Raw genomic sequence first — 16,070 nt, 5'->3', positions numbered from 1 at the left:
ATCGGCTTAGTAGGAAAAAGGTGTTACTAATAACATTAACAATGGCTCTGTTGTCAGTCCACCAGGAAGCCATGACAGTGTGGCAGCAGAGGCGGAGCTTGACATTTGCACTGGGGGTGGGGCAAACCTGTTTTAAACTGACCGGTCCAACTATTGTGTGGCCTGTTATGCATATTGATAGTGAAGACAATAACACCAAATACAGAGCATCAAATCAGTTTGGGGCTATTTTACGATATCACACAAAGGCGACGTATTTTTTCCTGTGTTCCAATATATACATATCTTTGCTTGCACTTGGCATGTACTGCATTGGGAAGGACATATGCATCTAACCCATGCACCATTTTGTTTTAAGACACCAAACAACAAAGAGCTTTTGAATAATCAGTTTATTAATGATTTTAAGGCCACTATGGACTGTGCAGAATTCATAAAGAGAGCAGAAATAACTGTCACACTGCCCTTGGTTGCGTCAGTACTAGCCTGCTATGACTGCAGAGCACATACACATCAGGACAGAGTCAAATCCAACATGAAGTAGTGAACAAAAAACCATCAGGTCAAGTAAATGATGGACTGTACGTTGTGATTTGGGGAAAAGAAGCTTCCTTTGTACATTTTGCTCAAAAGGCGCCGACTCTTGTCCTCGAATGTAACCGCGAGGAGCACTCGGCACAGCAGATGGGAACTTGCATTTAGTCACAATAAGACAGTTTCCAGTTCAAAACAAAGACACTTCAGCATACTTCATAATTTCTAGATGAGCTTGGTTATGCGTCATCTCCACATTGTGCTCAGTACATTCCCTCTCTAATTGCTGCCATGCATATTTAGTCTCGATATAAAGATGCTATTGTATAAGTGACCAAGTGTTGCAATACTAGCATCGTGTGTGTGTGTGTGTGTGTTGCTAAGGCCATCAGAGTCGAATATGAATTCACATCAAAACGAAAATACCAGTATATAGTATCAATTTATGAAAATCCCAGGCAACCACTCGCATAGCTTCTCGTCCACTTCAGTGGACAAATACCACAAAGACGCGTAGATACGTTTTCATACAATTTGAAAAAACAAAGTCACTTAAAATCTTAACTATCCCCATCCCTTCACTAAATTTACTGTTTTTTTACCCTGTAATTTATGAGTAATCTGAATACCTGTTGGTCTAAGATTCTTGCAACACAGAATTAAAATATGCTACAAATATTGATAAGAAGAGTGTTACGGAAAACCATTCATAACATAGGACGTATATCATTTACACACACTTTTTAATCCATCACCACAGCTTTCCACGCAATTGTCTTTGGTTCCAGCCGCTCCCACCAGAGGAAAGGGCCGCTTCGTTCTCTCGTGGTTACAATCAAATCTGTCAGAGTGGAGACAAACGAAGACGTGCACAATAGTGGACTGCAAATGGCGGCCGTCTCCATGTGATAACTTGTGAAAGATCTGGCTTTCAGAGTCGCATTGTGACAAAGACAGAGTCAAGATTGAAGACAGATTTCTAATGCGTTTAAATAAAATAAAAAAAGATCAAAGGAATAAAAAGAAGAAAACGCGGCCCGTTTCCTTATCGACGAGACTCCCACAACAATATTGCTCAAGATATCGGAAATGTATCACAGATTTTTAGTTGGATGTCGTGTAAAAAAAAAAACCTCACATCTATGAGCCAACTTGACAGTGATGCATTCAGACAATATTTTTGGAGTTTTAAATGATCAAATTGGTCCAAGTCGGTCACAGAATTCTCTCTAAACACAAACGAGGACAATAAAACCCTCCAATTGAACTGAACATGCACAATCACAATGTTCTCTTGTGAAAACAGCGACACAACCTCCATTGCCCTCCAACAGCAAACCGTCATGTTGTGCTTTGGGCTCAAGCATTGGACCAGCTTGTCTCCATGGATACATTTGGATACATTTGGCTACTATACCTCATTTCTCAACGATATGTATAGATCACGGACAGGACATCGTCAAACAGATACATCATGAAGATTGGACTGCATATAAAGTGTTATGGGAGGAAGAGACACGTACATATGGATGATGTTGAATGTTGAGCAAGAAAGACTCCATTTTGATGTGAATCTCAAGCTCATCTGAAGGCAGAAAACTGATCACCGTCACCAAGACCGGCTCTGCCTGATAAGGCAAATACACAAGAACATGCAAAAAAAGAAAGAAAATTCACTCAAATGTTGTAGATATCGGATATGTCGAAATTTGAAAGGCTGAACTTAAACTACAAAGAGGAACTGTAGCTTTGTCCTCGGTGTACAGAACTTTTCTCTCATTCTCTGGAGACTTCAACGAACACGACAGGAGGCAAAACAGACGTGTACAGCATCCCCAACTTGAAAAACATTAGAAAGAGTCGAGTCCTTCTTTTGATACACAAACCGAACGGATAAAGGTCAACATCTGTGCAAATATCATCTTTACAGACAGATGGGACATGTGCATCGTCAGAAGCAGTAATAGTATCAGTAATACACAAATCAGTCATTCATTCAGCAGTCATTGTAGCAGCTTCCCACCCTCAACTTGAAACAAGGAACCTTCATTCATTGGCGTTGAGACAAAAAAAGAAAGAAGAGTGACTGATGGAAATTGCAGCTACTGCTCTAATAAACTCCATATTCTAAATAATGTAAGGTACGAGTGAGAAGACAAAAAAAAGAAAAGAGAACAAGCTTCTAAGGCATCACAAGGCTTAACCAGCGACCAAGGCGCAGTGTGTGTATATATATATATATATATATATATATATATATATATATATATATATATATATATATATATATAAATAAAAAAAACTCATAGAGTCCAACTTTTACCCTCTTTACTATGGCTCCCTTGGAAGAAGAATCAGTGATTTACAGCAACCGAGGTGGAGAGCCGTTACCTGGGGGTTGAGAAATTCAGGTCAATTGTTTATATTTTTAACAAATCAGGTGTTCTATTCACGAGCATCCCACTGTCTGCAGGCAGCACGATGTTGACTCTGCGCCAAATAATTCCTCCACAAACTGATGATGAATCTTAAATTGACAAACTCCCGGCGAATGAGAATAAATCCACCATCCTACAGCATGTACCAATAGGACACGTGAGTGCCAGAGTGAAGCATGATTAGCGGTCTCTTGGAGCAGACATTTTCTCTGTGCGGCCCTCTTTGAGTTTGGCAGAGGGTTTGGCTGTGGCTTTTGATGGGACTTGGTCAGTTTTTTCCACTGCAGCTTTGGCAGGAGGCAGTGGTGGAGGTGGATGTAAACCGGCCTCGGTGCCAATGTTGACAGTGATGTTGGTGTAAAGAGGCAGGTACTGCCGGGAGATTGTCTCATATTCAGCGGTGTTCATCCCATCCGACCTCCAGGTCTGACGTGTCTTGGCCAGCATGTTGAACCTTTACATGGAGAGCAGAGACAGAGCAGTGAATATCAAAGCGTAATGTTGCATTTTACTGGTACAGTTCACAGCAGAGCAAACGGCACCGTTTCTGCTGTGATCAAGCAGTGCAGAGTCTGTCGCCCTGAACCTCAACACGTGAAACCAAATGCATAAACTTGTTTACCGTACCTCTTTGGGTTCACGCCATTGCCTTTGTCCAGCTTGTGTTTAATCATCTTGTAACGACCGACTTTCACCGATGGACGAGTGATGTACATCCCCCCCAGAGTCACTCTGAGCAGACGGGGAACACATGTCAGTCTTTCAAACAGCACAACAGAGGAAAGAAAAAAATCCATAACACACTTGAAATGATCTACTCTGAATTCAGAGTTCAGACGTTATTCAAGCAGAAAAACTCATTGTCCGACTGGTTACTGTCACACTGTAAAGAGCACCTGGCCTCAGCGATTCTCACCGGATTCCAATATCGTCGTCCTCTCCACCCCAACCCCAGTAGTTGTTGGGAAAGCCATTCATCTTGAGGTAGTGCAGTGGCGACAGAGCTGACACTCCTCCAAAGTACATCTTGTACGGAAGCCTGGAGAGTGTTTTAGGATAAGTATTTAGAGTAAATGCGGACCACAGAATTTGCAATGGGTGAAGAGCGAACCCGTCAATAGACAGTCACAGACATACTTATAGCCGAACTTGTCCATGGCGATGGCGGCGTGCTTGGGGTTGGAGTCGCAGACGTACGTGTTGCGATCGTCCTCGGGGATGAGGTCCACATCATGGAAGAAGAGACAGTCCCAGTCTTCCTCCTTCATGGCCTCCCGGAAACCCACATTCATCAGCTTGGCCCTGTTGAAAGTGTAGTTTCCGGCCTGCGGGGTAAACACAGGCACCTAATGTTAGAGCAGGCTGTGCGTCACGTCACGTCACGTCACGTCACGTCACGTCACGTCACGTCACGTCACGTCACGTCACGTCACGTCACGTCACGTCACACGTTTCTCAATTACCTAACGTCACGTCGCGTCGCGTCGCGTCGCGTCGCGTCACGTCACGTCACGTCACACGTTTCTCAATTACCTAACGTCGCGTCGCGTCGCGTCACGTCACGTCACACGTTTCTCAATTAACAACCTACTCGGCATATTTTGAGGTACCCGCTAAGCAGAGACAAGACAAATCGTAAGAAGACCGATTTAATAACATGACAATAATATGTGCGTTCATAAATCCAGCTCAGCACAAATGAACCAATTAATACATCAGCTAAGGAGATTGAACCCTCTAAGCCACTTGAGCATTCTTATCCTCTAACGTGCACATCCAGTGACGGCCCACTAGAGGGCACTCTTTGTCATCTGAACTGTAGATGATACAAATTGATGGAGTAACACTGCATACAGACCAAATTAACGAGAGGAGAACCGACACGTGGTTCTGCCAAATGTGAAATCTATATCAACTAAAGCACTGATCCTTTTGATCACATATGACTTGGTTGTGTGTGTTTCACCTGGTGAATGACGTAAATTCCATAGTTGAGCTGCTGTCGCTGGAGGAAAGGATGCAGGTAGTACAGTAGGAACTTCAGGTGGTGTTCTCTGTGTCTGTGGGGAATGATGATGGCTGTTCGGTGCCTCGCCTCACAGTCAGGCGGCCTGTAGCGTCCTCCTCGCACCACCAAGGGATTTTTCCTCTGAACCTGTGCAGTTGTGAGCCCCGACGGAAAGCTGACGTGGATCGGCCCACCTGCGAGCAGAAACCGGTTCCGTCATTACCCGAAGGAAACAAGATGTTTGATGAGTGAAGGCGAACACTAGAAGTTAAATGTGACACATGGTGGTGTTGGAGGTTCAGCTTCTGATGCACTTCAAAGCAACTTGGAGGAGCACGGTCAATGTAGGAATGCAAACAATGTCAATGATTTCTGCTGGAGGCCGCACAGGAAATTCCCACCAACAAGTATGAAGACGACATTTTTATCATTATTATTGATTAAACCATGCTCACTTTCAGCTGCCTCACTGAATGTTCAATAACCTAGTTATTATGCAGGATCAGATTATCAAGGTACCGTAATGTGTAACAACATCCAACTTCATGCTTTATTTCCCCCAAGCTTTCAAGCCAATCTCAGTCTTCCTCATGGGTGGGATGAGCTGTGTGAGGCTGAGATTTTTTGACGCTCGGAAAACACAGTGTGATAGGACGTGACAATTAATGTCCCTGCAAGTTTTTCGTTCAAATGAACAAAAACAAATCAATCTGGAAAATGTGTTTTCCAGTGACGCTTTCCTTCATACGGGAACAATGCCTCAAGCAGTACAGAGCGGTCCGAACACGGATTATGTGTTGACAACTCTATGGTTGTGCCTTGTTCTGCCAAAATGATGCAAGAAAAAATATTTATAACCTATTTTCCATTCAAGAATCTTTCCAGACAAGATTTACAATCAACCTGAAAACTGACATATTATTTAAATCATTAGATTTAAAAAAGGTATATCTCAACTGATAATTGGGGCCACAATATCTCCCAATAGATGTATCTGCATCTTTTTTTAAATCAATAAATATGGGCATTGCAATACATTTGCCTGATGTCTCATTGTTGCGTGTTATATATGTTTTCCAGGATTGTCATTCACCGTGCCTCATTTTTTTCCCCATTGTGGACAATAATTAATAGAAAAGGTACCCAATGCCCTTTGGCTCCGTTATCAGCATGTAGTTTAAAACTGCAGGCAAAGTCTTCCTCATACAGAGCACTCACATATTTAAAGCTTTAGTGCTATATTTATACTTCAAGATGTGTTTACCCTTTGGAATTTTAATCATCAGTGACAAAAAGCCAATTGACTGTAGATCCACTGGAAAACAAACATGGTTTTAGTTTGAAGCTGCCTACCCTGCTCAATAAGCTGTTTTCAGGCTGTCAGAGAACTACGACAAACCACCACAAATACGCAGCAGCTGACTTTGCACAACTCCTGCCGAGTGAAAGTATAATTCTTGACTTCATAAAAAATGCCCTCCATATGCTGACTGTACACAACAGTGGATGCACAACAGAACCAGTACTAAGTGGAGAAGGCATAAAGATGCTCAAAGTTCAATTGAACAGAATGAAGCCTTATAAACTATTGATGGGTCTCCCTGGCAATTTATTTGCAGGGAGACCCATCAGCAACTCATAGTCAGAAGGGAACAGATTTAATGACAACAACTTGTTATTCAGGGGGAAATTGCCAAATGTGTTCATAAATCAATGTTGCATTTAGATATTGATCTATGACACAGAAGCAGACAGGACCACTCACCAATTAGAGGAGACGTCTTAGGGCAGTAAGGCATTTCATCTCCCTGGCTATGAGTTTTGGATAGGTGGGAGAGGTTGGCATATACATCCCCGCCAGCGATGCCCGCTGCCGTGTGGTTGCGACCTGACAAACCAGTGGTGTCCGGCTTTCGGAAGATGCGGATGAAGTAGGAGACCCTCTTCTGGTATCCCTCTCGGGACAGCAGTGCCATGACCACCAGCTGAATGCCCAGGAACATGAAAAGGTAGCGCCATTTGGACTGGATGCTGATCATGGCGACGGCTCTACGTCGTCGAAGCAACAAGGGTCGGGGCGAAGGAAGTGCAGAAAGTCAGAATGGTCTGGCACAACCCTACTCTCTGGGACTTTATCCTGGAACTAAACAACTCCGGCCCAAGCAGAACTACCACACACACACACCAAGTCAAATATACTGTGTAACTTCACTAAAATATGGCAACGCCTTCTGAATTTGACGGTTACTTTATGCTAAATGAAATGCAATAATCTGTGGCAAGATGGAGTATGAATATAGATCATGGAAAGCAACAAAACTAAATAAACAAAAAAAGGCACTTTTGGTAGGCTGTATTCCAGAAAGACCACTAAGGGAAAATGTCTTTTTTGAAAAATACTCCAAACCAAGAAAAAAAAAAAAAAAGTCTGGTCTACTTTGTCTCTTTCACTGCATCCCTCGCTGCAGGCCACTATGTGGCAAATATCTCCAAAATTGAAAGTTGGTACAATTTGTGATTGGTGTGGGGTGGTGATGCCAGTCCCACATCATGTACTTTCACCCCCATTGAATTCCATCCGTTGCCCTGTGAAGCTCATTCTCCTCCGGTCAAATAAACGGCAGCGTCAGTGTCTCTCACTCAACTCTCTTCCTCCCTTCTTGAGCTTTATGCTGCCTTGTGTTCTCCCTCATGTGTTCTCCTGAGAGAGGCCTCTGCAACAACAACAGCCGCCATGACAAAAGAGAGCAAATGCAGCCGTATAGGCCCGATACTTTACAGAGGATTACACAGCTTCCATGAACTCACTGCCTGACTGGCTGGCTGGAGAGACAGGAGGAGTTGACCATGACCAGCGTGGGAGGAGTAGTCAGAGGGGTTGTGTGTGTGTGTGTGTGTGTGTGTGTGTGTGTGTGGTCAGGCTGAGCGAAAAAAGCAATGGGGGAGGAGGAAGATGAGGACGAGCTTTGATTGCGATCGTTAGTCGTATAATGATGCAATCCACAGCTCTGAGACACCTCAAGCAGCCCACTGGACCGACAGCCAGTGGGCTCACAGGATGGACAGAACACGAGCAGTCACTCCAGCACAGCTCTGAAAGACAAAACACAGAAGAGGGAGAGAGTTACACCGACTGATCCCCTTTGGTTCAAACGGTTGACATCAGCAATTTAGTACTTGAGCAGAATGCTTTTTCCACCCAAACAATGACCGATTGTGTGCAATACAGGCCCGGCAAATGGATTGTGTTTGTTTACATGGAGACTCAACAGCACAGTTGGATGGCCTTGATTAATCAGGCCCAGCATGGTCCCCAGTGCAGATGCCTCACCAAAGAGAGGCCTGCTGCCTGCAGCGGATGGCAAACGGGAAGCCACGCACTACTGTGTGGATGAAACTTCCCCGTTTCATCCACGAGAGCAAACAAACTCGATGGCCCACTGCTGCAGGCTGCTGCAATGTGGCGTTTGCCGACCTTGCATAACCCCTTAGCCTGCTCTGGTGCCGTCTGCTGCAGTGTCCAACACATTCTCAGTCACAAATCAATTAGTGCTTTGTTAAAGAAGCTAGTCTAAGACCACTAATCCTAATCCCACTGAATACTACCAGACTGGTGGATAGGCAGAGCTAGACTAGAGCAGCTTCTCACCTCTCACCTGCAAATCAGAAAAAAAACTAATAAACATGCAATTCCCAAAAGTCAATAATTCAAGTCTCTTGCACCAAATGTCTAACACCAAAAGAACTGTAATGTCTCCCAATGCATTTGGATTCCACCACAGATGTTTAAGACATACAGGCTGATACCAACTCACGGGTGAAAGAAGGCGTGTTACTGGGCCAAGTTGTGCTTTAGAAACCCAACGAGCAGGATTGTTATGTCAGTTATTTCATTTTTAATGAATCCTGTTGGTGCAGACATCTTCAGCCTCAGCACATGTCTTGCCAATTACAGGGAAGAAAACAATGCGTTTGTCAGTCACATTATATTCAAACACCGGTTTGTTTAGAATGCACACGGCATGTTCAGGAGACAGAGCAAAAGAAAAAAGACACAACCAAGACGAAGAAAAGAAAAACACACAGATGTACTGATAACATCTGACAAACTCGGGCTTACTGAACTGTAGTGCTTGAATGCATTTCTGCATTTTGATTTGACAGCTGACAGCGAGGACTTTCTGTTCAAGGATAATGAAGGTTTTTCCTCTGAGGGGATATGTGGGAAGCCTCTACTTGACGCTGCAGATGATTTTTATCTACATGTGGAGCTGAGAGCAGATGGGAGATTGACTCCTCTCACTTTGCCTGGCCCCTTAATAACCCCATGGATTAAGAATATGGTTCATAAAGATCAAAACATTAACACTTAATCCCACTGCAGGAAACAAATTCAACTCCAGAGAAGCATCCTGGAAAAAAGATTTTCTTTCTTAAAATGACTAAGACTTTGAAACCGGCTGATGGGTTTTGTTTATGTTCACTAGATCAATATAAAGGATTGGACCTCTCAGGTCTTATCTGATAAGATAAGTGTTATGCAAGTTTGACCCGCTTCATGACACCATCATCATGCATTAGGAAAACCCCCAGAGAGTGAATTGAAACTTCCTATGACAACAGGGTTAAAGATGAGTCTGTATCGCTTCAGTGCTTGGGGGCCATATTGTGCTGGAGCTGGCTTTTACAGTCAGAGAACTTGGCAGCATCTTCTCCAACAAAGCTCAGGCACGAACTTAACGCGCATATAAAAAGAGATCCAGTGACTAGATTTCAACGAATTGCTCTGCGTTAGCCAAAAGGCTAAAGAGTGAACCAAAGAGAGAGAAGGACAAAGCAACTAAGGGGAGCTGGAGGGGTAGCAGGAGAGAGGCCAAACGTCTGGTTGTGCTATGTTTTTTTCATCAGCTCTCTTGGAATATCCTCCATTTTTACATTTAGAATATAAAAAGAGGTAGGTTTGGCATGAGATACTTCAGCACACCAAAGCAAGCCTTTTTCTGGTCTTGCTCCCAGCACCCCAGCCCTCTTTTCATATTCATTTACCTCAATGTGCAACGTCTGCTTTAAAGAATGATGGCACATAACAGCCAACAAATGGGACCTTTTCTTTTCTGCCTATGGGGCATTAATACTGCATATGTCCACATGGATGCTTGCGCACACATGAGTGAATACAAGAGGAGCCATGAGGGCGAGCATGGGCGTTAGAAAATAGAGGCAACAAGAACATGAAAGGGGATGGGGGTGTACAGTAGGGGAGCTATATTTAGACAATCATCTAGGGACAAATAGCTTGTGCACTGCTGTTCAAATTCTAAAGGGACAGCGTAACACTCATGCACAGCCCATTGACAGCCATATCAGCCCAGAGGGAGCTAAACGAGTAGCCAAACCAAATCACAGGGGGGGGGGGACGACGACGACGCACAAACACCTGAGTCTTTTCTTCCCACCCTTTTTAAATTCCCCTCCAACTGTACAGGCGATCCAATCCCCAACCAGAACCGATCAGCATCATATTTTTGACAGAAACAGTCATGTATACCTGTCATGGGTTACTTCACAGTTGGAAGTTATGAGCCAGACATTCCAGGCGCAGCTGGTTCACATCATATGAGCAGAGCACAGGGTCGAGATGTGGTCCATCAATGCTCGAGTACAATGATATTATATTGTTATAATGCTCAACACTCGTGCTCCAAATATTTATACAAAGAAAATACAAAAAACAATAGAAAAGCTTTCCACAAAACCTGGACTCTGACTACCATGTCTAGTAAGGGCCTTAACCTCTTCACCCCGTTGAAGCACACAGGAAGGCTCTGCATTGAAGGAAGAAGCTCACACATCTGCCTAAGTGAGGACGAGCGAGTGCTTCTCAGCCTTAAATGTGTTTGTTGGGTGTATTAGGGTGTGTGGTGCGTGTTTCCGTGTAAAGTTGCGATGCCTGCGCATAGATTGACAGGCAGAGACGCTGCTTCTTATCCTGATTGTATTCCACCGGTTGTAAAGAGAACTTTCCACCCCAATGGCTAAGAATTGATCTTATTTTAGGTTGTCTTAGTCAGAATATAAAACACTGATGCCAACCAATTAGCACATTTACAGTGGCATAACTCAACAAGCTGGGTAACATTTACCAAGAAAGTTGAGCCAATTACTTGGAAAGACTGGTCCACACCTTGTTACAGGGGAGTTATGTTAGCTGGGTAACCTTTCTTGGATATAATGTAGTATTAGAAAGCATTATATCTAGTTTATGGCCAGTCTATTTATATATACAAACAGGAGATGACAAATTGGTACAAAGTATTTGAAACAGATGGGCAAAATGCTGGTCTCTGGCCTGGCTTACAACTTGCATGAGCATATGTGCTGACTGATCCACAAGCATGCAATCAGATCTCACTTCCCCGCAGTATATGCAAACAAGCACGTATACCACCTCTGTTGGCAAAAAACAAATGTGTTGTTGTTTTTAACGCACGGGAAGCAGCAGTGCCCTTCTCATGCCTTGTCCGCCAAAAATAAATATAAACAATACACTCACTCGTTATATATATATATATATATATATATATATATATATATATATATATATATTTATGTGCTTTTTGAGAATTTCAGACGCCGTGGTCAAAGCCAGATTACACGATGATCCGAGCGCCCAAGACACGTCAATGCCAAATGTCAACAGGTTCTCTCCCTTATGAAAGAAACATCAGTTGAAACATGGAATTATCCAGAAACATAGAGAGGAGGAGAGCAGAGGCAACATGCATATAGGAGAACATAAGCAGGATAATGTGAATCTGCCAGAAATATGTATAAAAAGGTATGTTACGAAATGTAAAGAAAAAAAGTAAGCTAATTTGAACAAAAGTCTATATATTATGTTAGTACAGAAAAAAGCATTTCATTCATCTGTTGACCAAAGAGAATACTAGAAGCTTGTTGAATGCAAAACATGTTGGCGTTCTTAATAATTTAGCCACTAAAACAAAAGGCCTATTAATAGTTCCCTCCTTGTTGCTACATGCTCTAATATTTTGTAGCGCCTGGATTGCGTTCCTGTTAAACCTGAAAACATGTGTTAAAGAATAGATTATATTTGTATTTATTTATTTTGAGGCATTTTGTGAAAATGCACCAGATCAAAATATTTAGTAATGAGGAATTAAAAAAAGCATTTCCAGGTGTGAAGGGCCCCTATATTAACTTCAGACTATTTCCATCACTGACATGCCAGGTAGCATTAGTGTGATTCTTGGGTCATCGTGACTCAGAGTCATGTTTTGCATCCCGATAGCAGCAGAGCAAAACTGTGGTACAAAGTCTGGAATGAAAGCATTGATGTGCTCCCTCTGGAACTTTAACCTCGTTGTCTGTGTACATCTTCACTAGCATTTAATAATGTCTCTCAAAAACACTGACAATACTAAAAGATTTGTGGTGTTGAAATAATAATACCACCATTAAAAATGGGAACAAAAATGGATAGCTCTCAGTGGGAAAGAGCCTGTCCATAAACCAGTGAGTATTGAAACTCACTGGTTTATGAACTGGCTTTCAATTCTGCACATAAGAGGGAAACTGATCTGGACAGATGTGTCAGTGGACCGCAAACAGCTATTGAACAACAGCATCATTTTCTTTTTTACTAGGCTGCCAAGACATTAGAGAAATTCTTTCCACAAACCAGGATCGGTCTTAAAAAGGAAAACCGACTGAAGGTACAAGCAGTGTTTGTATACTGTATATACACGCAAGCACCAACCAAGCAAGACCAGGCAATGAAATAATGTGCAAACATGCCCTGAGAAAAGAGGCGTCTGCATGACAACACGTGCCAGCATCCTTGTCATGGCAACCCACCCTGAGCCCCGGCCATTCATCGCGGGTGCAGCTGCTACATGTCTCTATGGCTGTTCCCTCGAGTCCAACTCTGCTGGGACAAACTGCTGAGGAGAGGGGGAACACATCATCATCCTCCTCCCTCCTCACTTTCTCTTCTCATCTGTCTGCCTTTGGTTGATCATGCCGTTTCCATAGTGTTGCGTTCACCTCCAGCTAGAACCAACCCACCAGGGATAGCCCACTTATCCAATCACAGTTACTTGTAGAGGGTTGCAAACTTAGCAATGACAACCATGGAGATGAGGAAACCCCCAGGAGGCCAGAAAAACCCCACACAAAACTGGAACAACAAGTAACACGGATCATATAATGTTCAAATTAAATGAAACTGCATGGTACCGATACTGACCAGGCCTTACGGGATTGCCAACAGTTGCTTCATGGGAAAGCTTTTAAAAAACAGTTTAAGATAACACTTCTTATATACCATCTTATATACAAAATCTAAGACGATATCTAGTCTCATATCACTGTGACTATGGCAATCGATGAAAAAAAACAAAAAAACATCTGCTGCAGCAATGTGTAAGATGATGATTGAAAAAACTATATCATGAACTTTTTTTAAAAGAATTGCTCAGTTGCACACAAGGTCCCAGAAAAACAACCTCAATATTGCATTAATCTGCAATAACTGTCAGTGGTATTTTCTGGCAATAATTAAGTTTCAGGGACAGTAAAAGTAGAGATGGAAGAAGGGGAGATTGTACATAGTTTGAAGCACATAGAGCTAACTGGGTTATTGGCTAGCTTTAAATTGTTCCAACGTATTTGCATTTCCATTGAAGCTACTGGTACTTACTGTATTGTGGTCAGTTACTACCACTAGTAATTGTGCACATTTGCAATTTATGACAACAAAGTTATAAAAAGATAACTTTTGTTATTATGCTTTGGTGGAGGCCCACGCATGCCAGTTGATGTATTATTATAATTGTAAAAGATTCCATATGCACCTTTTTTCCAGACACAGAAGTGTAACTATGTAATTAAGGGGTGTGCCGAACCTTAACCACACATCATTATCATTATTTGTCATTGTCATTCTTATGGAAAATCAAGAGCAAGTTAAATAATAATAACGTTTTGACTCAATCTACCTGACAGCCTAGGGGGGGGGGGGGCTCCGCGCAGACGCTTCTGTTCCACGGAGGAGGGTATAAGTTATAGGAAGACAAAAGGCCAATAAGCTCAAGAAAGGAGACATGCGCAGTTAATGACACGTTTCAACACTGCCTGATATTTCAAACGTGATCAGGTTTGGCTGCAAGCCATTATTAAACTTCTTTGTTTCAGTTGCATTCAAGTTAGTACAAACCCTTTGATTTCGTCATCGTTGCTCTTGTGGAAGAGACGCAAAACTTTAGAGCGGTTTGTTGACCAACTCAAAATAAAGTTGCGCAAGCATTTCGGTTGAGTAACTCGGGTTAAATTGCCCTGACATTGTTACAAACCTCGGCTGTGTACGCGTGTCTCTGTGATTGTAGTTATCCAACGGAAAAACGTACACGTGCACATAAAAGAAACCAGAGAAAACGTGACCGTTAGCGTCGAAATGTAACGTTCACGTTACTTTGACGCTAACATCTTTCAACCATCGACCGACGTTACCCGAAGCGAGCGCTAACCAGACATACTTTTACCAAACTTTAACTCGCGTAAAGTCAGTCCTCACCCAAACTCCTCAAGTTGGTCCTCGCCAGCTGTGTCGGCGAAGACGAGCCGAGCCGAGCGAGCCGCTGCGGGTTAACTGACGTCGGTTAGCTAGCTAGCTAGCTAACAACCACACACGCGCGCGCACACACACACACACGGCGCTGCCTCCGGGTTTCCTTTCACGGTGTATTAACAGTTGTATTCTTACCGGCCGCTCTGCCTTGGTCCCCGGGCAGCTCAAGTGGCTGTTAGCCGTCAGTCTCCTCCACAACACCCTCCCTCCATGACACGTCCGGGGTGTTTGGAAGTTGACGCTGTGTGGTCGCGGTGATGTGCGGACTGAGTTCCGCTCAGTCGCTTGTTCCCCTCCCCTTCGCTGGAAAGCCCAAATGACACCGCGTGCCTACAAACAGCTAAAAGACATGTTGTCATGTTGTCATGTTGACATGTCAACATGACAACATGACAACATGTCAACATGTCTTGTAAAACAGCCCCTTTCGTTTTGCTGTATGAGAACACATGGAACAGCTGTCACTGGTACAATTAGAGGCCTGTGTATATAGTTGTTATATTTAGGCTTTAGATACACAACCAACACCTACAAGTCCAACAAACTAATGTATTGAGAGTAAAAAGAAGTTATTAACGTGAATTAAAGTATGTACATAGCCTGGGCTGTTAGGTCTTTGTGGAGGCTGCCTGCAGCTTCCTGATGTGAGCCGAGACTTTAAGGCTTCGAGTCGCTGTGCCACATCCCTTGTTAAGGCTTACTGCCCTGTAGCTGACATTTAAAAAGAAAAAAGATCAACCAAATGATCAAAGGACGTTTCAGGTCCGGAACTTACAACCAACACATATTCTGGTGACGCTTCACTCAACAAGGTAACACAATCTTTGTGTTGCATGTTTGTTTTTGTTCTTAGAGCACTTTTGTTTGTGCATTTATGGATCCCGAGTTGTTGTTTAAATAAAGCCACATGTTCTAGAACAGGACAAAACAACACAAAAGAAAACAAATTTCACATTTCATACCAGAGGTTATATTTCCCTGTTAAGGTAAGTAATAATCTTACATTTGTTTATTTCATTTGACTTATAATAATCAGTGCTGGAAATCACTGCTTTTATTTACTTACAATACAATCCAGGCAAATATGGTACTTTTTTTACTTCACCACTGAGTTACTAGTTACATTTACATTTATAATCAACAAATACACTATGTGATGTTTATGTTATAGATTGAAATTCAATTGTTGGTACTTTGATACCAATACTTTTGTACTTTTAAGTGAAAAGACTTCCTTGTGACGGAGTATTGCTAATGTTACACAGTGGTATTGCATCCCTGACTTAGGTACTACTTCCACCTCTAATCACCTGCATGCTAATGCCAGTTCTAATTAATAAAAGTCAAACAGAAATATTGCGTAATTACACAACAACAATAATTACAAATTCACTTTATTCTGTGGCTGCCAGTACACTGACTCTGATCTTGTCCATGTCTT

General features: G+C 42.7%; 1 protein-coding gene across 2 annotated transcripts; it reads right to left on the bottom strand.

Annotated features, from left to right (window-relative positions):
* Positions 1-374: 374 nt before the first annotated feature.
* On the bottom strand, positions 375-15,430 carry si:dkey-199f5.8 (beta-1,4-galactosyltransferase 3). 2 transcript variants are annotated; one of them, XM_034528519.1, is made up of 8 exons: positions 15,225-15,430; positions 14,765-14,969; positions 6,746-8,073; positions 4,939-5,174; positions 4,110-4,297; positions 3,889-4,011; positions 3,600-3,704; positions 375-3,426 (listed from the first exon to the last, which is right to left on the bottom strand). In XM_034528519.1, the coding sequence occupies exons 3-8, from the start codon at positions 7,017-7,019 to the stop codon at positions 3,153-3,155; spliced, it is 1,200 nt and encodes a 399-aa protein (XP_034384410.1). In that variant the 5' UTR covers positions 7,020-8,073; positions 14,765-14,969; positions 15,225-15,430; the 3' UTR covers positions 375-3,152. The 2 variants fall into 2 exon arrangements, with proteins under 2 accessions (XP_034384410.1, XP_034384411.1); XM_034528520.1 differs by lacking the exons at positions 14,765-14,969; positions 15,225-15,430 and adding an exon at positions 14,576-14,693.
* Between the last annotated feature and the right edge of the window lie 640 nt (positions 15,431-16,070).

Source organism: Cyclopterus lumpus, chromosome 25, assembly GCF_009769545.1.
Source record: "Cyclopterus lumpus isolate fCycLum1 chromosome 25, fCycLum1.pri, whole genome shotgun sequence".
In the NCBI taxonomy this organism is placed as follows: domain Eukaryota; kingdom Metazoa; phylum Chordata; class Actinopteri; order Perciformes; family Cyclopteridae; genus Cyclopterus; species Cyclopterus lumpus.
This window is presented reverse-complemented; position numbering and strand designations above follow the sequence as displayed.